Source organism: Furipterus horrens, unplaced genomic scaffold (assembly GCF_987537825.1).
Source record: "Furipterus horrens unplaced genomic scaffold, mFurHor1.1.pri manual_scaffold_10, whole genome shotgun sequence".
Classification (NCBI taxonomy): Eukaryota; Metazoa; Chordata; class Mammalia; order Chiroptera; family Furipteridae; genus Furipterus; species Furipterus horrens.
In genome coordinates, this window is record NW_028327180.1 from 74,837,044 (window position 1) to 74,857,789 (window position 20,746).

A 20,746-nucleotide genomic window follows, 5' to 3' on the forward strand; every position below is an offset into this window, starting at 1 on the left:
TATATATCGTAATTTCAGAAAAATAAACTTTTTTATGTTGGACACTTTAACTTTCTTCTTTCAGGGCCATTAGAATGACTTGCCACAATAAACAAACCATCTCAAAAACTCTTCTTAAAACAACAGTAATTCCTTTTCGTATAGCTCTGACTCTTAGAACTGTAGTAATAGTTCGCATACTCTTCAGATGTCCCCAAATAAACAGTTAACCAACCAAGATGTGGAGGAGTGGGACCCACAAAATGGAATATAGATAGACACTACTAAGAAATGAACCAAGTCGTCGGCAGCCGTCCGTCTCGAGAGACGATGGTGTAGCTTCTTAAGAGTCTATCTACACCGCTGAGAATGGCTGTGCAGTCCGACTCGGGAGTGACACGGTATCTGTCTCCTCCTGTGTTGAATCGACATCTTACGATGATGCTGGAGTGTCCTCTCCAGTGAAACTGAAGCTACAGAGCCTGGGCAGGGTGATATGGAGGGTCTGCTGTTGCCCATGCAGCAGACTCCCCCTCTCTTTGCAGCTGAAGGGTCCAAGGGAAAGACGGAGTCAATACAGCTTGGCTTCAGGTGCGCCGCAGGAGTTGCCGGTATTGACTACAACGTCAAACCGCCTTAGGGACTCCGGCTCCGGATTTTCTGTCGGGGTTTACTCCCTTAGCCTTTCCCCTGAAGAGGTATGCCGCAAGGCAGCGGAGGTTTTTTGGAGTCAGAGTTTTCCTTCTCTGATGTGCCCTGACTGGAAGATCGAACCAGCGACACTTAGCTCGCAGGCCGACGCTCAATCCACTGAGCCAAACCAGCCAGGGGAGCCATTATGAATATTCATGAATATAAATGCATAATTATCCAGGTGAGCCTGTGAGCCCCTTGAGGGCAAAGAGCATGATGGCACTTCTGTATCATCAGTCCCAGCAAAGGCATGGTTCAGAGATGGCACGTAGTAAATTTTTTATAAATGGATCAATGAAAGAAGGAAGGAGTTAAGAGGGTAGGGGAGAAAAGAACTAGCCTAAGTGACTTTGAAATGATATATTGATTAGATAATATAAAACTAAAAATAGGTATTGTGAAACCAAAGATTAAAAAACAGAAAAATAAAACTGTACATAAATGTACATAAATGCTGTAATCTAGTTTGGTAAATGTGTTTTTAATTGGGGTACTGGTTAGCAATTTTGGAACTAGTTTATATGTATGCTACAGTTGAACAACAGATAAAGATATTGCAGGTAATAAGAGTAGATTTCTCACTATTGGAGAAAGAAGTTACAAATAAGGAAAGGGGGAAGACAAATGAGCTCTGGTGTTAGATTGGAATATGAGATATAAGTATAAACTTAGTTTTAAATAGATGTATAGACAAATAGATACAGAAGTATATATGTGTTTAAATGCATATATGTGTATGTATACACATACATAAATTTCTTAGCTCTGTTCATTGAAAGAGTCTAGAAACAATGACAGCCTAGTATTAATGAGTACATCTAGTACTCAGATCTTGGTTTCTAAACACTGTTCTTCAATAAAAGAAATGAGGGTACTTTGAAAAGTAGTTGATTCCAAGGCTGGGGAAGGAAGAATACAAGATGAACTTGGAACAATTTATTGAAACAAAAAGGAAAAAAAATACCTGGGTCAAGTGCTGAGCAAGCAGCATTTTTTCCTCATGACCCCTCCCCCATGTACAGCGCCACAAAGTGGTGAAATGGGTCACCCCACACTGATGAATACCTAAGATTCCACCCCTTACAACTTACAGGTGCAGCAGCTCTACCTAATACACAGAAGCAAACACAGGGAGGCCATCAAATTGAGAGACAAAGAAGTATGGCACAAATGAAAGAACAGATCAAATCCCCAGAAAAAGAACTAAGCAAAAAGGAGATAGCCAACCTATTAGACAGTTCAAAACACTGGTGATAACGATGCTCAGAGAAATGATTGAGTACATCAAATGCATAAGGGAAAAAATGAAGGCTACACTAAGTGAAATAAAGAAAAATACACAGGGAACCAACACTGAAGGGAAGGAAGTCAGGGTTTAGTTCAATAATTTGGAACATAAGGAAGAAATAAACAGTCAACCAGTACAGAATGAAGAAACAAGAACTCAAAAAAAACGAGGCAAGAATAAGAGTCTGCAGCATCTTTGAAAGTGCCAACCTCCAAGTCATAGGGGTGCCAGAGGAAGAAGAGGAAGAGCAAGAAATCGAAAATGTATTTGAAAAAAATAATGAAAGAAAACTTCCCTAATTTGGCAAAGGAAATAGACATACAAGTCCAGGAAGCAGAGTCTCAAACAAGTTGGACCCAAAGGAGACCACACCATGACACATCATAATTAAAATACCAAAGGTGAAAGATAAAGAGAGAATCTTAAAAACAGCAAGAGAAAAGCAGAGAGTTACCTCAAAGGGGTTCCCATAAGACTATCAGCTGATTTCTCAAAAGAAACTTTGCAAGCAAGAAGGGACTGTCAAGAAATATTCCAAGTGATGGAAAGTAAGGACCTACAACTAAGATTCCTGTATCCAGCAAAGCTATCATTTAGAATGGAAGGGCAGATAAAGTGCTTCCCAGACAAGGTAAAGCCAAAGGAGTTCATCATCACCAAGCCCTTATTAAATATGAAAGGTTAAAGGGACTATTTAAGAAAAAGAAGATCAAAAGTGTGAACAGTAAATTGACAATAAACTCACAACTGTCAACAAATGAATCTAAAAAACAAAAACTAAAATTAAGCAAACAACTAAAACAGAAACAGAACCATTGTTCTGGAGATCATATGGAGGGTTATCAGAGAGGAGGGGGAAGGGGGAGAATGGGGGGAAAAGGTGCAAGGATTAAGACGCATAACTAGTAGGTACAAAATAGACAGGGGGATGTTAAAAATAGTAAAGGAAATGGAGAAACCCAAGAACTTACATGTACAACCCATGGGCATGAACTAGTGGGGAGGGGATTGCTGGAGAGAAGAGGGGTACAGGGTGGAGGCGGGCAAAGGGAAAAGAAATTGGGACGACTGCAATAGCATAATCCAATAAATATACTTACAAATTATTTAAAAAATAGAAAATGATAGAGGAAGGGACTTGTTAAAGGAACACAAGAGTCAACCAGAAGGAGCTCCTAATTGCCAAAACTGAAACAATTTTAATAATGAAATAAATAATGATAGCATTGAATTGTAAATTATAGAATAAAATACCTGTGAGTCTAGTGGGGGAAGGTAGGGGATGGAGGGATTGAACAAAAAAGGAAAAAGGACTCATGGACATTGATAACAGTTTGGTGATTAGGGTGGGGAGGAATGTAAAGGGGACTAAATGGCAATGGAAAAAATATAGTAAAGAAAAAGAAAAAATATATATGAGTCTGTGCTAGTGTAAGTCAATAATTAAATAGATGGAGAAGTGACAGTTTTTCCTTGCAGTGAAATTTTAATTAATATGTGAGGGAGGAGGGAAGTAGAAAATTGCCATTAAATCATCACCACAGTGGTAATTGTGGCAGAGGGATTCCCCTAATGGTGTGGTCTGAGAAGGAAAAAAAGGGATTTGTTTAGTCTTAAGTATTTCCCCATGATTTATTTTAACAATTCAGTGGTTTTTAGTATATGCACAATATCGTGCAAACATGACTACTATCTAATTCTAGAACATTTTCTTCACCCACAAAAATAAATCTCATGCCCATTCCTCCCTCCCCCTATCCCTTGACAACCACTGATGTGCTGTGTCTCTTGATTAGTATATTCTGGACATTTCATTTAAAAGGAATAATACAAGGATATGTGGCTTTTTGTATCTGACTTTTTTAATTGGCGTAATGTATTCAAGGTTCATCTATGTTATAGTATACATCAGCATTTCTTTTAATGGCTGAATATTATTTCACTCTCTGGATATACCACATTTTGTTTATTCTATCAGTTGATGGACATTTCAGTTTTTCCATAATTTAGCTATTATAAATAATGCTGTAATGAGAATCAATGTACAAGTTTTTTGTGAACATATGTTTTAAATTTTCTTGGTGTGGAATTGCTGGGGTCATGTGGTAACTCTGAGTTCAACTTTGTGAGGAACTGCCAAATTCTTTTCCACAGTTTGGTGGTTTGCAATTTTGGTTTGCTACCGTGAATAGAGATTATTTTTCTTAGTTGATCAAGGCCAGTATCTCCAGTAAGAGGACATATTGACATCATAAACCTTGTGATTTGATGTACTGAGAACACCACTGCATTGTTTATGGGGCTTCTGTCAAGGATGTATGACCTTAGTTTAATCATGAGAAGATAATGGGTAGTCCTGATCAATATTCCTCAGGGTGTCAGAGTCATAAAAGAGAGGGGAAGGCTGAGTTGCTATGGCAAACTATAGGATGCTAGGGAGAAATAACCAAAGGCCATATGAGATCCTGGAACATAAAAAAGGATGTTAATGGAAATGCTGGTAAAGTTTGAAAAGGATCTTTATAGCTTAGTAAATGGTATTGTTAAGTTCCCAGTTCTGATAATTATCTATGGCTATGTAAGATATTAACATTGAGAAAGCCTATGTTAGCAACATATGGAAACTTTGTATTATTTTTGCAAATTTTGTGTAAGTTAAAGATGGTTCAAAATAAAAAGTTAAAAGAAATCCAGTCTTTTATTCTTGCTCACAAGTCTGCACAACAGCTATAACTGGCTGACCATGTCTGGACTTAGCTGGGTTTAGCTCTAGTCTGCAAATTGGATCCATCAGTATCTCATCCTTGTTGGTCTTCTCATGGTGATGGCAGAATTCCAAGAGATGAACCAAACACACAGGTGTGTATCAAATCTCTGTGATGCATTTGCTAACATCCCAATGGCCAAGGCACATTACAAGCCAAGTTCAAAGTCAAGGGTTGGAAAAGTGCACTGTAACACTCTGATCTAATCTTACTCTTACCACGTAAGAGGGACTGCATGGCAAAGGGTGTGAATACAGGCAGGGAAGAAGATAATTCGTGACAATAATGCAGTATATCACAGATTCTCCCCTCTACCCCTGGTCTTGGCCAGTGATTGAAATCAGTGACAGAGAATCCCAATGGGAGTTAAAACTCAAGTATGATGTGGATAAGGCTTCTACTTATTATAGACGGAGTTTCCTCTGGCTGGGGTCTGTCCCCAGGTAGCCACTGGGGGAAACAGACACTGTAGGCTTTGCAGGCTTCTTTGCCTTTCTAGGTCCCCATCTTATTTTCTGCCCGTTTCCTTACTTCCTGCCCCCTCAATCCCTAACTCTTTACTTGCATGTATCTTGTAACTTTCTGTCTCTGCTCTGCTCTTCCCCAATGTGATTCCTTCACAGAGGCCCTAGAAGGATGCAAATCAGATCATTCTCTCTAACTTGGCCTTTTTCCCAATGGGGTAAAATATTCACAATACTGTATTTTCTGCTGCCTCTGCCACTGCTGCTGCCATGGCTGGTTTCGTGTATTTTAAACAAACGTAACCTGTATTTTAAGTTAATGCTATTATGGTTGTTCTTGCCCCCTGTGGTGGCTTATGTGAAAGGAGTAATTTTGGAATTTCCCCAACTAAAATAAATTGATTCACATAAGATCCTAGTTTCTTCCTTGGCCAGCTTAGCATGGTATAACCTATTAACATTTTGAAACTTATAAAGTCATGTACCTTTTCTTTTCCATTTCTAATTTTGATCAAAAGTCAGAAAATTAAATTATTATTAGTAGCAGTAGTTCTGTTACTACTAAAAATAACTATTAACATGACTACTAATTATTATGAATTCCTACTTGCTCTAGTGAAAATCCTTGTTGATCTTTCCACAAACCTCTAGATAAGTTAGGATTTTCTCCCTTTCATGTTTAATTTTTCACTCAACAAATAATTATTGAGGGTTTACTATGTGCTAGGCCCTGGGGATAAAATGGTGAGTATTTATGTTAACTAGGTAAATAAAACTAAAACACACCTACTGATTGGGGTAAAGTGCTATTTTAAAAAAAGGGTCATAGTTCTGTGAAAGCCTTCAGGGAGCAGCCGGATCTGGTCTGGAGAAACAGCGGATGCTCTCAGAGGAAGTGACTCTTAGATGGGATAGAAAACACAAGATGAAGGGTGGGGTTGGAAAGAGCATTCTGGCCAAAGGGAGCAGGAGTGGAATGACCCCATGGTAGGAGGGACCATGGCTTTTTCATGGAATGGAAGAAGGCCAGTGTTTCCTCCAGCATGGGGAGTGAGTTGTGGACAAGCCTGAAGGGACAGGCAAGGGCTAGATACTGAAGGGTATCATTGGCCGGCATGAGGACTTTCATCTTTATTCTAAGAACAGTAGGAGACTATTAAAAGGTTTGAAGCAGGGGAATGACATAGTCAGGTTTGTATTTTGAAAGAAGACAGTCATTCATTATAAAGAATATGTGGATTGGGAGATAAGAGTAGATAGGGGAGGTTAGTTGGAAGGCGCTGGCAGTGTCCAGAGAGATGATGATGGTTTGGACAAGAGCAGTAATGGGGAGATCAGAGAGAAGGGTATGAATTCAAGAGACATAGAGCAGGAAAAATTGCCAGGTTTTGGAGATAGATTGGGTATGGACTAAGGGGTGGCAAAGTAGAGAAATATGCAGGATGACCTGCTTAGCATTCAGCTAGCTGTTCTGTCAGTTTGGGATCTCTGAACACAGGATTTTCATATGTTCAGAGATGAGATTAATGCTAAAGAAGAGACCCCTTTCCCCTTGGTCGTAGGAATAGGATAGACGTTGTTCTTGCTAGTATGTGGCTTCATTTCCTCGCAGAACCATCTGCCTCAGCCATTAGCTCTATTTTCCCTACCCCAGCCTGGGGCTTCCTGATGGCTCACCAAGCCAGCAGCCTCTACAGCAGTTCTTCCAGCCTCTTCTGTTCTTTGCCTCCTGCACGCAGCCTGTCAGTTTCTGTGTCTGAGTCTTTGCATGCAGGGCTCCATCTATTTGGGATTCCCCTTTTTCCCAGTCTGGCTCTCACTTTTTGCCTCATTTAATCCCCGGCTTAACTTTATTAAGGAAGCTTCCCCAAAGGAAGGTTTCCCCTCTCTACCTGAGCATATTTTTTATCCTTGAAGCATTTTGGATAGGTTTGAGGTTAGAAGGGGATCATTATGCACGTACACTCAGGTCCTTAAGTTCCCATTTATATTTTAGCCAAAGATATAGAAACTCCCTGCTGCAGTGGGCTGCCAGAAACAGAATAGTGTGTCTTGGCCTGGTATTTTCTTAGCTCCTTGGTTCTGTGATGGAAGCATGGTGGTTGGTGGAACTTGGAGTTCACTATGGTCTTTTCAGAATTGAGAAAACCTGAATTCATGCTATATCAGTACCCTTTTATACTCAGGGTTTACTGGATCATTTAGAGAAAACTTTAACAGATTGTAAAACCCCTCCTCTTTAAAAATTTTTTTTAAAGTATATTTTATTGATTATGTTGTTACAGTTGTCCCAATTTTTTTCCCTTTGCTACCCTCTTCCCAATATTCCCTTCCCTCCAGCAATCCCACCCCTCTTAGTTCATGACCATGGGTCATGCATATAAGTTCTTTGGCATCACCCTTTCCTATATTATTCTTAACTTCCCCCTGTCTATTTTGTACCAACCAATTATGCTTCTTAGTCCCTGCACCATTTCCCCATTTCTTCCCCTTCCCCTTCCCAGTTGATAACCCTCCAAATGATCCCCATACTTATGATTCTGTTCCTGTTCTGGTTGTTTGTGTAGTTTGCTTTTGTTTTTATTTTTTAGATTTAGTTGTTGATAGTTGTGAGTTTGTTGTCATTTTAATGTTCATAGTGTTGATCTTCTTTTTCTTAAATAAGTCCCTTTAACATTTCATATAATAATGGCTTGGTGATGATGAACTCCTTTAGCTTTACCTTGTCTGGGAAGCACTTCATCTGCCCTTCCATTCTAAATGATAGCTTTGCTGGATAGAGTAGTCTTGGTTGTAGGTCCTTGCTTTTCATCACATTGAATACTTCTTGCCAGTCCCTTCTTGCCTGAAAATTTTCTTTTGAGAAATCACCTGATAGTCTTATAGTCACCCCTTTGTAGGTAACTCTCTGCTTTTCTCTTGCTGCTTTTAAGATTCTCTTTTTATCTTTAATCTTTGGCATTTTAATTATGATGTGTCTTGGTGTGGTCCTCTTTAGGTCTAGCTTGTCTGGGACTCACTGTTCTTCCTGGACTTGTATGTCTATTTCCTTTACCAAATTTAGGAGGTTTTTCTTCATTATTTTTTCACATAAGCTTTTGATTTCTTGCTCTTTCGTTTCTCCTTCTGGCACCCCTCTGATTTGAATGTAGGCATGTTTAAAGTAGTCCCAGCAGTTCCTAAGACTCTCCTCATTTTTTTCAATTCTTGTTTCCTCATTCTATACTGATTGACTGTTTTATTTCTTCCTTGTGTTCCAAATCATTGATCTGAACCTCAGTGTCTTTCCCTTTACCATTGGTTTTGTGTGTATTTTCCTTTGTTTTATTTAGCATAGCCTTCACTTCTTCCCTCATGCATCTGCCATACTTAAGCATATGTGTCAAGTCTGTGAGCATCTTTATCACCAGTGTTTTGAACTCTGTGTCTGTTAGGTTGGCTATCTCCTCATTTGTTAGGTTGGCTATCTCCTCGTTGCTTAGTTCTCCCACTGGAACCTTGATCCATTCCCTCTTTTGGGACTTACTTCTCTGTCTCCTCATCTTAACAGGCTCCTGTGTTTATTTGCCTCTGTCGCACCTGTTACCTTTTTTAAATTCTTGAATGAAGCTTAGCATCAGCAGGGCAATGCCATCCTCTGTCAAGAAAAAGCAGAGTGAAAGCCCAGGTGTCAGAGCAGCATCTCTGCTTCTATATTTCTAATCTCCTGAGGAGCTCTTTCCTGAAATTACTATGCTTATGGCCATAACATTCCTCTTTTGTGTTTCTAGAACCTATCTACCACAGTGTCCTGGTTTATAGTAGTTGCTTGGTAAAGGTTCAATTGCATGAATGAATAAGTGCAACATTCCATTTGTAGTATGTGATCTTACATATTGCTTTTTAACTATTCGTGGTAATTTTGTACAATGTATATGAATAACCCATTCATTCACAACACTTGCTTACCCAGCTATTGGATCACCTCTTCTGGCATAGGTAGACTTAGGTTTTTAGTTTTCCTTGGTTCCAATTCTTGCCTTCTTGGCTTGCCATGTCCTCCTGCCTTTCCATCTCTTGCTTCTTCTCATAAACATTAAGTACCATAAATTTTATGTATCAAGTTCTGGCCTAGGCTGGAGGAATAAAAAAAGGAGGAGATATAGTCCCCATGCTCAGGGAGGAGAGAGCCTTGAATAGGGAGCCTGATTAAATTGATGAGGGTGATGAGGTATAAGCTTGCTAGAATGGCAAGCTGTGTGGAGCTCTGTCAGGGGAGGGACACAATGATGTAGTGGAGGAGGCAGTAATGTGGCCAAGTCCTGAAGGGTAAGTAGGTATTCACCATTCAGTTACTGTACATAACAGAAAGGCTCAATTTGAAGAAAACTGAATGGCTTAAATATACAGGTTCTAACTAAGGGACAGATGCCCTTGCCCTCCTTGCCTCATCCCTTTATTTGATGGAGAATTATGATTGGGGGGTGTGTGTGAGAGAGAAAGAAGAAGGAAGGGAGGGAGCGAGGAGGGTGGGGTAGGGAGGGGGGAGAGACAGAGAGAGAGGGAGGGAGAGAGATGGGGAGATATGGAGGGAAGGTAGGTAGGAGGAGCTATGGATGGATCCAGGTAACTGAATACTGCAGTGTCTGGTCTTCATGAACTATTAAGTCCTATTAATTTGTTAGCCAGCCATTCCAGCAGTGTCCTTCTGAGGGCTGTATACTTCATGAGCCTTCTCTCTTCTTGGCTTTTAGGTCAGGCTGTCCCTGCAGGATCTCATGTGCGGCTGAATCTCCAGACTGGGGCAAGAGAAGTGAAACTCCAAGATGAAGACAAGTTTCGAGATACTTTGAAAGGGTCGAAGAAGGGCATGAGGTACAGTGTCAACCCTAGGGGCTGGGAGACTGACAACACTGATTTTGTAATACTGAAAGTAATGATGATACAATGTGCTTTACCCAAAATTTATGTGACTTTTTAAAAAATTTGGAAGTTAATAGCCTAGAATTTGTGATAAACCTCTCAGGGTTTTATGGAAGTTCACTTCTGTGGTCTTTGGAAAGAAATAGTTTGCAAAGCAAATTGATAATTTAAAAAAGACTGTAGGGGGAATGCTTAACCTGCTTTAAAAATGAAGCTGTTTTTCCCAGTACTTTAAGAGCACCCATTTGAATCCCAACAATTAATGCACTGATTACAGATGAGTCATCTATTCATTAAAACAGGCCTGTTAGGCCTTCTGCTTTGCAGTAATAATTCCTTGGTGAACAATAAAACTGCATTTTGAAGTCTTTAATTCAGACAAACTTTTTATCTTGTTAGTCCATATTAAATTAAAACAGACCCTATTATAGTATAGAACTTCTCCAATGGTAAGAGGTTGCTTTATTTTTTAATAACCAGTTTAGAAGATTTGATTTTGGACAATTCATAGTCTCATTTTTCTGTTATTTGCCTTGAATTACTATGTTTTCTTGGCTTTCTGTTCTCTGCATGAGGGAGAAGGAGGTTGAGGCATGGGATTGCAGGGGCTGCTGGAATTATGCAGTTTGAAAGGTCGGTATTAATACTAGCCATGAAGTTTCTAACACAGGGATTAGCAAATTATGCCCTGTGGGCCATATTAGAACTACTGCCTGTTTTTCTACAGTCCACAAGCTAAGTTGTTTTTAACATTTTTTAATGGTTGGGGGGAAAAAAAAGAATATTTTATAACTTGTGAGAATTATGTGAAATTCAGATTTCAGTGTCCATATAAAGTTTTACTGGAACATAGCTATACATTCATTTATGTATTGTCTGTGGCTGCTTTCTTGCTATAGTGGCAGAGTTGTGTAGTTGGGACAATCACCACAAGGCTCACAAAGCCTCAAGTATTATCTGGTCATTACAGGTAGTTGGCTGCCCCTTTCTAATACCTGTTAAGTGTTGGGAATCAATCATGGATTGAGTGGGGTTAGTGTTACTTAGTCCTTATGTACTTATTATTTTAACAATATTTTGCAGTTAGATATGAGGCAGAAAAAGGGTCCTTAGAGACCCAGTTCTTACCTGAGTCTTTTCCTTGATATACCTGACAAAAAAGTCATTCAGCCTGTCCATGTGCACCTTCAGTCATGTGACATTCACAACCCCACAAAGCAGCCTGTTCGTATTTGGGCAGTTTTTACTGTTGGAAAATTTGACTTTATATTGTGGTAGATAAGGAGATATTTGTCCTCCTTACAGTCGCCCCAAACTGGGAAAGACCTTTATCTTCCCACATCTCTTCAGATAAGCCTATACCTGGGGTGACACAGTTGACACAATGATTCCTTTCTCACAATCATCTAAGAAAGAATGAAATCTCATTGTTGTAACCCTGTCGTCCTCCATCCATCCCCAGCACATGCATACACACGTGTCAGTGTCTCAAAGTACTTCAGGAAGGTTTTTCCCACGTCTAAGCCAAGTCTTATTTTCTAAATAAAGACTTTTTCTTTTTCCTTGGTTTAACAGTACTGAATTAGTAACTAGATATAATTTGGAGTCTTTTACTTGTTGGTTTTAGTACTCTGGTAAGTCATTTCTCTAACACCTGACTGTAGATCATCAGTAGGAGCACTTACTGCTTTGTCTGTTGTTCATATCTTTTTAGAACAGAAGGGTGAGCCACCCAAATGGTCTGTAGTAGACACACCATAGGAGAAATATTTGTCCCCACTCCCAACTCTTTACTTTTCTCCTTTGGAATGTTCCTGGGCAGAATGGTCTCCAGGATATGCTAGACGTATCCTCTTCTCAGCATTTATAGCAAGTGACAAGCCTGTCTAAACAGGAATCCAAAGGCATTGACAAGGTGGTGTGGGTGTTCGCTGCAGTGAGCTCAGGAGCCTCAGGCTGCTTTTGGTGATGACTTCCTTCTCCTGAGGTCAACTTCATCCTGTGATCCTCCAGTTTCACTTCACAGTGTCTTCCTGGCTCTCTAGCACTGTAATGGGAACAGATTCCAAAGGGCAGGGCTAATTTCCAAAATTGTTATAATATTTTACTTATCTGCATGTTCTGTTTTGGATGTGAAGACCCACCACTTTCCATCAGATTGCCAAAGAAGTTGGTGATCGCACAGAGTTAAGAACTAGAGAGAGATGGCGATAGTTCATTAAGCCCAACCCATGGCCTCTTCACTAGCCCTGCTAGGTTTGTGACTGGCCACACGGCAACTGGAGCTATATACCTGTGGGCTCTAAAGCCTGGGACAGGCTCCCTGACTCTGACTTGTCCCAGAGGGTTCTCCCGGCAACTGCCTAACTGTCCGTTGGCTCCTAGCAGCAGGTTTTCCCCTTGCTTTCTGTTTTAGGCATTGCCATCTCCATTGGTGTTAGCCCTTATTCCTGTTAGCATCCCTACAGCACATCTCTCTTTTTGCCCTGAAACAGACCGCTTCTTTGAATCATCCTCCTATGTTTGTAGGGAGAGGGACAAACTACTTCCGAGTTTTCCCATCTTGGACTGTACCATTTACCATGGTACAATACGGTATAGTAGTTAAGCGAGTAGTCGAAGAACAGGGCTATTTAATTGCTCCATTCATCCATTTCACAAAAGACCTATTGAGTACCTATCTGCCAGGCATTGGTGATACAGTAATAAACAAACAGATAAGATGCCAGCCTTATGGAGGCTGGCAGGCAGAAAAACAGGTAAACAAACATGCAAGTAGGTAATTACATATTATAGTAAATGCTAGGGAAGAAATAAACCATGTGGTAAGTCCCTGGAGGAGGTCACTTCAGATAGCATGGTTTGGGAAGTCCTTGTCAAAATGATATTTGAACTGAGACCTGAAGAACGAGGGGAATTTAGTCAATGCGATGGGCTAGTTTTATATGTTTAGGCTTAGCAGCAGTCCCCAATCTTTTTGGCACCAGGGACTGGTTTCATGGAAGACACTTTTTCCACGGACTGGGGGCAGGAGGATGGTTTCAAGATGATTCAAGCGAATTTACATTCAAACTTACCTCCTGCTGTGCAGCCCGGTTCCTAATAGCCCACAGCCTGGCCCTCCCTGAGGTTGGGAACCCCTGGCTTAGAACATTTCAGGCAGAGGGAACAAGAAGCGTCCCTGGCTTTGTCAAGGAAAAGGCTTTGTCAAGTTTAAGAAACAGAAAAATGATCAGGGTGACTAGAGGAGGAGAAGGAAGAAGATTACCAGGAGAAGAGATTAAAGAGGTTTTAAGGGCCCAAATCACGTGGAGTTTTGAGGAGCATGTTGAGTGTTCTTCGCTTAACTAGAATTGTAATGGAAAGCCATTGGAGGATTTGGGGTGGGAAAGTGATTTAATATAGTGTACTTTAGCAAGACCATTCTAGTTGATATGTGTATGGAAAATAGATTGAAGGTAAACAAAAGAAGCAGAGACAATTAAGATGTCATTTTAGGGGATCAGGCAGGAACGAATAGTAGTTTAGGGTGTCATAATAGAGAATGGATGGATTTGTAGATTTAAGCCGGAGGCAGGGTTGATAGAACTTGTTTATGATTTAGATGTAGGGCTGATAAGAAGGTTGGGGGCATGGATTCATATAAAGCCTCATTTTGGGATTTGTCCAACTCTGCATGGAGTTAGTATTTATTGAAGTAGAAAAGGTTGTGAGAGGAACAGATTACTGGGGAGAATCACCAAGACCTATGTTTTAGATGTATTAAGTTTGAGGTGCCAGTTAAACATCCAAGATCCAAGATATATCAGGTAGTTGTACAGGAGTTTGACTAGTATTCAGGGAAGAGAGGGTTGGGGCAGAGATATAAATTTGGGCATCATTGCCTGAAGGATATTTGAAAAGAATTAGGGGAAAGTATAGAGATAGAGAACAGAATATTGTCCAGAATTGAAGTCCAGGGCATTCCATCATGTATAGGATTCATGCAGGAGATGAGGAAGGGGAAGAACCAGGAGAGTGGGTTAACAAGAAGCCAGTGAAGGGGAGTAAAGGAGGGAGGGATAAACTGTGTAAAGACTGCTGAGTGGTTGAGAAACATGACATTAGTGAAGAGTCTGTTAGATTTGGCCACCTATTATTGGTAATTTTGATGAGCAATTTTAGGAGAGGTGTAGAAAGAGAATCCAGATTAGAGCAAATGGCAATGTAAAGAGCAGTCAGGGAAGTGAGGATAGTAAGTGAAGACATTGTGTTCATAGCTGTACTCTGAACGGGAGCAGGGAAATGGCATGATAATTTGAGACTGTGGGGTCAAAATTGTGTTGATATGCTGATGGGAATAATCCAATCAAAGGCAGAGACTGATGATGCAGGCAGGAGCTAGTGGAATAATTATGGAAGTTGAACTTTTGAAAAGGCAAGTGGATTCTGGAGCTTAATAAGTTTAATAGGAGGAGGGACACTCTCATCTATTATAATAGAAGGGAAAGCAGAGAATGTAGATTTAGGTGCAGGTTGGTGTGTAGAGCTGATGTTGGGAAGACGAGGGATTTCTTGAACGCCTGTTTTTCTCAGTAAAGAATTAAGTGGGAATACCAGCTGAGAATGGTTGTGTGTGCAAGAGTGTAGACGTGTGTACACCCTTGTGGCCTGGAAGAGCAGTAAACAGAGATATGAGACAATGGGATTCTTCTTGACCAAGTCTTAGAGGAGGATAAGTTTAAGCTATGGCTCTAAATACTTAGTTCCTTCTTAGGGGAAAGGGGCAGAACAGTGGCTTCCTCAAGCAGCTGGAATTGGGTGATATTCTGCCAGGAGAGAGAATTTGTCCCATATCTTGTAGGATTGTGGTAATGATTTGAATGAAATACTACTTTGAAAGGAATAGCACATAGTGCCAGACACATGGTTAAGTGCTCAGTAAATATGAGTGGTTAACTATTAATAATTAGTTTGGGAAGACTGAGGTTTAAAGAAGACAAGTGTTTTTCTTAGCACCCTAAAAGGTATCTAGACAAATCAAAGACTGAATGAGCAAAGCTCTGAGAGGATGCCCTTCTCATGAGGCCTGTTAGAATCTTGGGCTATGAGACTGATGTGCTCATCTTGCCTGGAGCAGAACAGTCCAATAACTTCTTCCTCCCCAACCTAGATATATCTCCTGGGTTAAACTTAACCATATCCTCTCCCACCCCTGCCCCCATGACACACACACACACACACCTGGACAGACTTGTCAAGCACAACCCACATTCTATACTTCCATTTGTCCATATTACTCTTGCTTCTACCTCTGTTAACTGAAATGACTGCTGGTGGTAAAACCTGCCCCCACCCCTCACCCCTACCCCCACTGCTATGAATGCCTTCTCAGTCAAGATGAATGGGTTGTGGCTTGGATCAGATCCAGGGGTCTTTGTGAGGATATCATTCTGTAGTCTTTGCCAGGTTCCTAAGCTTACATCCACATCAGTTCCTTTCTTCCCTCTTCTTGGAGGCTAGCCATGGAAGGTGGCTGACCTTGATTCTAATCTTTGGTGTCTTAAATCCATTCTTTCGTCAGGTTGACACGTACCTTCTGCATCTACTCTGTGCTTGGAGGTTAGTCTTAAAGATGTGAATTTATCCAGCCTGTTTTTGTGAAGACAGCCTGGCTTGTCAAATCAGGTCAGGCACATGCTGGGGAGGGAGGGGGGCTCAGGTCTCTGTTGGTTTCTTTCCTAAAAAATATAAATAGGGTCTGTGTTATTCCCTCTGTCTGTATCTAGTACCCTTCAGGAGGTCCTGCCCTGAAATGTGCTGAGAGAGCAGCGTTGCAGGAACATTCCAGACTTGTTTTTGCCTGAGTAGCTGGCTGAGAGCTCTCTGTCCATGCTGGACCTCTGTCCTGTCCCATGCCATTTCCTCCTCTTTCATGAAATGACCCCATCTTCAGCTGTGTCTTTCCTCCTCTAGCTTCAAGGTAAGATCACCGTGTTGGACTTCTGGCTGACCAAAGGTAAAGGTAGAATAAGTGCACTCTGAGTTAGAACTGGCCTGGCTTAACATGCCTTGGAGTATCAGCCACCCATGGGAGGTTTCTTTCTTGGGAAAGATGGTGCCTTCCCTCTGACTCTCAACTTCTCTTTGGACAGGCTGGACATCAACACCAAAACCTATACCTCTCAGGACCTCAAGAGTGCACTGGCAAAATTCAAGGAAGGGGCAGAGATGGAGAGTTCAAAGGAAGACAAGGTATGTGATATTCTTTCTAGGGAGTTAATATAAGTCTTCAGGATGGCCTTGAAGTGAATCACTTTTTCCTGAAGCTTTTTCAATACACATGGGATAATAATAATAATACTGTAAAATAATTAAAGAGCAGTTAATGCCAAATAAATAACCATTATAGACTATTGAAAAAATTCTGAGAACATTGCTGTTATTGGTTAGGTTAGGATCCAACTTCCCATTACATGTTTGGGGAAGTTGAGGCACAAAGCAGAGATGGCTGTACTCTCCATTATCACAGACATGAGTGAAAAGAATAGAGGTTAAAACCTGGATCTCACTTCCACTTGGATTACTACAAGTTTTAAGGACAGAGGTGCTGGACCAGGAAGGACAAAGCCTGGGTTCTTGTCCTTTGAACATATAGCAAATGTGTTTTTTTTTTTTTTCAGGCCTCAAGGTTTCTTAAATATACAACATAGGGCTGGGACAAGCTGGTGGCTGAGGTTTCTACCAGTTCTAAAGTCCACAAGCTAAGGGAATGGAAAGGAATAAGAGGCGGAATTGCAGATCTTTGGCTTGGCCCTTAATGTCTGGGAGGGCTTGTAGGTACGGATCTATACCAGAAAGAAATCTTACTGTTAGGTGAATCTCATGAGTTCATGCAATAGCTAGAGAATGTAGCAAATCCAGTTGAGTCCTGTCCTTAAAAGAACCTCCTTAGATGGCTGCCTTCGAGACTTTTTTTTTTTTTAGACCTTTTTAAGTTCTTGCTCTTTCTTCTCCTTTGCTTTGTCTGTCTCTTTGCTTTGCTTTGTCTACCTGTCTGCCTCTGCCCCAGAATCCTGGCAATATTTTGGAGAAGTAGCATCAGGTTCTTGACAGCTTGTTTGTTAGTGGAGGAGGCCTAAGTTACTTGTGCCCTTTAGAGTAAAGTATTTCTGAGACAAATGAGCCTTTTTTTTTTTTTTTTTTTTTAATGTGGGAGAAAGTGTGTATGGTATGAGAAAGTGATTAGCAGAATGGCAGTAGCAGCAGCAATGGGTGAAGGAAGATGATGCATAAATTCCATCCTACCACAGGTGTATTAACTGAGGGGGTGAGAAAAGCAAATCCCCTGCCTGGTAAAGGTAAGGCCAACAGGAGAGCTGGTGCATGGAACAGAGAGATTAGTGTTCCTGTGACCAGGGTTTGGGCTCATTCCCACTTATTTATCCCCTCACCATGGGCTCCATGTGGGGCTGGCAGGAACATAAAACCAGCCTTTTTTCTTTGTCTTCTCTATTGATGGAAGACACAGTGCACCTCTGTCTCTTCTCCTTGTTCTCTTTAATGACATTCTTCCATAATTCAGTTAGAGGAGAAAAGTATGAATTTTTTTCCCTTTTTAAAATTAATTTCTTTTTTTTAATCATTGTTTGATTACAGTTGTCCCAATTTTTCCCTTGTTGCTCTCCACTGAGAGAAGTATGCATATTATGAAAATATTTTTTAATGTAAAAACAGATTAAATTTTCAGTTGTTTTGCAATTAAAAATAATACTCTCCCTTTGCAAGGGGAGATCCCAATACCAGTACCCAAGTGCATGATCCCCATCCCTGTCCTGGCTAATTTGAGTCTACTGCCACTTCTGAGATACACTGCCACATTCTTTCTTTACTTCTGTGAAAGTCAGATTGTTAGCTTCTTCATTGAGGTTCTGAGTCCTGGGATCTTTCTCCAGCTTTCAATTGGAGCCCGTTTGGACTGACTCTGCTCACTGCCAGTGCACTCTGACTGGCAAATAAATTGATTTGAAGTATATAGATTGGAGAGTTTCTTACATGTCCTAAGCTACTGGCTGCAGATGCCAACATACTTTTTGTTTATCAATATTTAATGGCTTGGGGTGGTGAATACACAAAATAATATACAGATGATTTATTATAGAATTGTACCCTTGAAACTTATATAATGTTATTAACCAATGTCACCCCAATAAAGTAAAAAAATGTTTAAACCCAGCTTGTGTGGTGTCTTGCAAATACAGGATGATGCTTTTGCTATTTATAAAGACACTACTGTGAGATAGTGCGTCATATCCTGTCATTTGAGGGAATGTTTTTTGAGCCTAATTTTTTGGGGGGAAGGGCATCAGTTCTGTTGTATCCATTGGTACCTTTGTAGATTTAAGTGAATCAGTCCTTTCCAGAGTCACTTGCTTTGTGGAAAAGCTCTGTTTTGTTCAACACATTAGGGCTGTTATTATTGAAACTGATTTCTCTATTACTATACAAATTGTTTGATGCTTAATGTTTTATCATGTCAGCTGTTGTTCACCTGTGTCCTATAAATGGCTGCATTTTAAAATACAGCCTCCTTAAACTTTTGATTCTGGACAAGATGAAATACACTCATTTTTCTTCATTCTTCCTAATAAGGACAATTAAAAACCTTGGATGTGATACTAAAAGTAAATATAGGAAGACTAAAAGGTGGGAAGAAGGCAGACTGGTTAGGGACCTTGGAACTTGATGAATGAAATGGCAGCGAGTTCCTTGGGCTTTTTTTCCCCTCTTTATATATTTTAGAGTGGGCACTGGAGAAGCCCACATTTTGGAAATCCAATAGGTACAGATAGGAAACAGCCATAAGAAAGGCCTGCTCTTTCTAGAGACAGGGCTAGGCAAAGGGCAAGTTAGTAGGACAAAAAATCTTAAACAATACATGTCCTACTTTAGCCAAAGACCATGGAAACCTTCCCATCTCCACCCTTAGTGCCAGTGAAGGTTGAATAGGGAACTTGGATTTTCACCTCCCACTTAGTGATAACAAACTGCACTCTTATTCCTCCACCAGATTAGTGTCAGCAACTGCTGAATGAGGAGCCTGTACTTGCACTCCCTCCTGGTGGCAGTAAGATGGTATAAGGTTGTGCTCTGTTACCCCTACCAAGGTGGTGTCAGTGAGAGTTGAGCAGAGAGTTGAAGCAGAATTTGTACCCTCTACCCAATGGTAGGCGACTATTCCTTGTCTCTCCCATTGGTGGTGTCCTACCAGTAGAGACGAAGTGTTTTTCATCCTCCTCATGGGATAGCTTGATCTCCTGTTAGGGTGGGATCAGTAGAGGCTAAGAACAGAACCTGAATGTCTGTCCCTTGCCTGGCTGTACTAAGGAGGTTTTTCTTTTTTCTTTCTTTTTTTAAAAGAGACTATGGAATTTATTAGATATCAACTAAGGAGGTTTTTCACTTCTAGTTGAGGAGATGCCACTTGGCCGAGGGATTGGGGGCTGAGCGGAGAGTCTGTACTTCATCTGGTGGCAATAAGGCAGTGTGATGCAGCATTCTGCTCCCTGTTGGGGCAGTTTCGGTGGTAATAAGTAAGGAGGCTGAATTTCCACCCCTAGACCAACAGCAATGAGACAATGCTTCAGTCTCCCACCAGGTTGTTGTCAGTAGAGGCCAAGGAAGGACTTCTACTTCTAATGTCCAGTGCCCAGAGGTGGTAGGTGATGTTCTTTTCTTCCTAACTAGGGAGTATTGGTAGGATTTTGGAGAGAAGGAAGCTAGAAAAAGGGATTTTGCAAATGATGTTCTGGGCATACTTCCTAGTGACTCACGTGAAAAACTGACCAGAGTTAACACAGCAAAAGATGATTTAAGAACTGAACTATAGTGTGGAATACTGCCCACATGTTTAGATTAGCTTCTGTGTAGCACACAAAAGAAGCAAACCAGAAAAATTTCAAGATGGTGGCATAGGCAGACATGCTTCACCTTTTCACACAACCACATCAAAATTACAACTAAAATATGGAACAGTCATCCATCAGAACCATCAGAAATCAAGTTGAATGGAAGTCTGACAAGTACAGAATTAAAGAAACCACATCCATTGAGGCAGAGTCAGCAAGCTGGTGCCATATCTGAGACTCCATCAACCTGGCTAACACTGTTTGAACCACCTTCGAGATCCCCAGAGATTCTGCCCCACTCAATTACAGACCCACCCAAGCTGCTTTTCCATATGAATGGCTCATCTTAGCTCAAGCTTCACAACTTCCTAAATCCTATCAAACAAGCAGTAGTTAGCCTCAGTGAACACCAGGCCTGGCGCTGGCATCGGCCAGTTTAGATTCACAGCTTGGCTTCACCTGGGAAACTCCAAGCCCGGCACAAGCAGCAGCTGTCTCAGATTGCTTTAGAGCTCAGGCAGGGGGCCCTGGGAAAACACAGGTGGGGGCTGACCTTGGCCTGCACCACCCAGGAAACCCCAGGGCCAGTATACCCAGTGGACAGCTACAGACCATGTTGGAACAGCACCATCCTGCCCATGCACAGATGATCCTCCACGGAGGTTGGTGGTCAGTAGTCACAGCCAGTCCTTGCAGTTTGGCCTGGGTGCATCCCTACCATTGATCTGCCAACAACAAGTAAATCTCTACTACAAGAGGAAAGTGTAC

General features: G+C 41.0%; 1 protein-coding gene across 2 annotated transcripts in view; it reads left to right on the top strand.

Moving 5' to 3' along the window:
* SIL1 (SIL1 nucleotide exchange factor) overlaps positions 1–20,746 on the top strand; it is a 243,134-nt gene that overhangs the window by 127,718 nt on the left and 94,670 nt on the right. For both annotated transcript variants that reach the window (XM_090288228.1, XM_090288229.1), the window contains exons 4-5: positions 9,923–10,043; positions 16,226–16,325. In XM_090288228.1, coding sequence (XP_090144354.1) covers positions 9,923–10,043; positions 16,226–16,325 — 221 coding nt within the window. The remainder of the gene's footprint in view (positions 1–9,922; positions 10,044–16,225; positions 16,326–20,746) is intronic.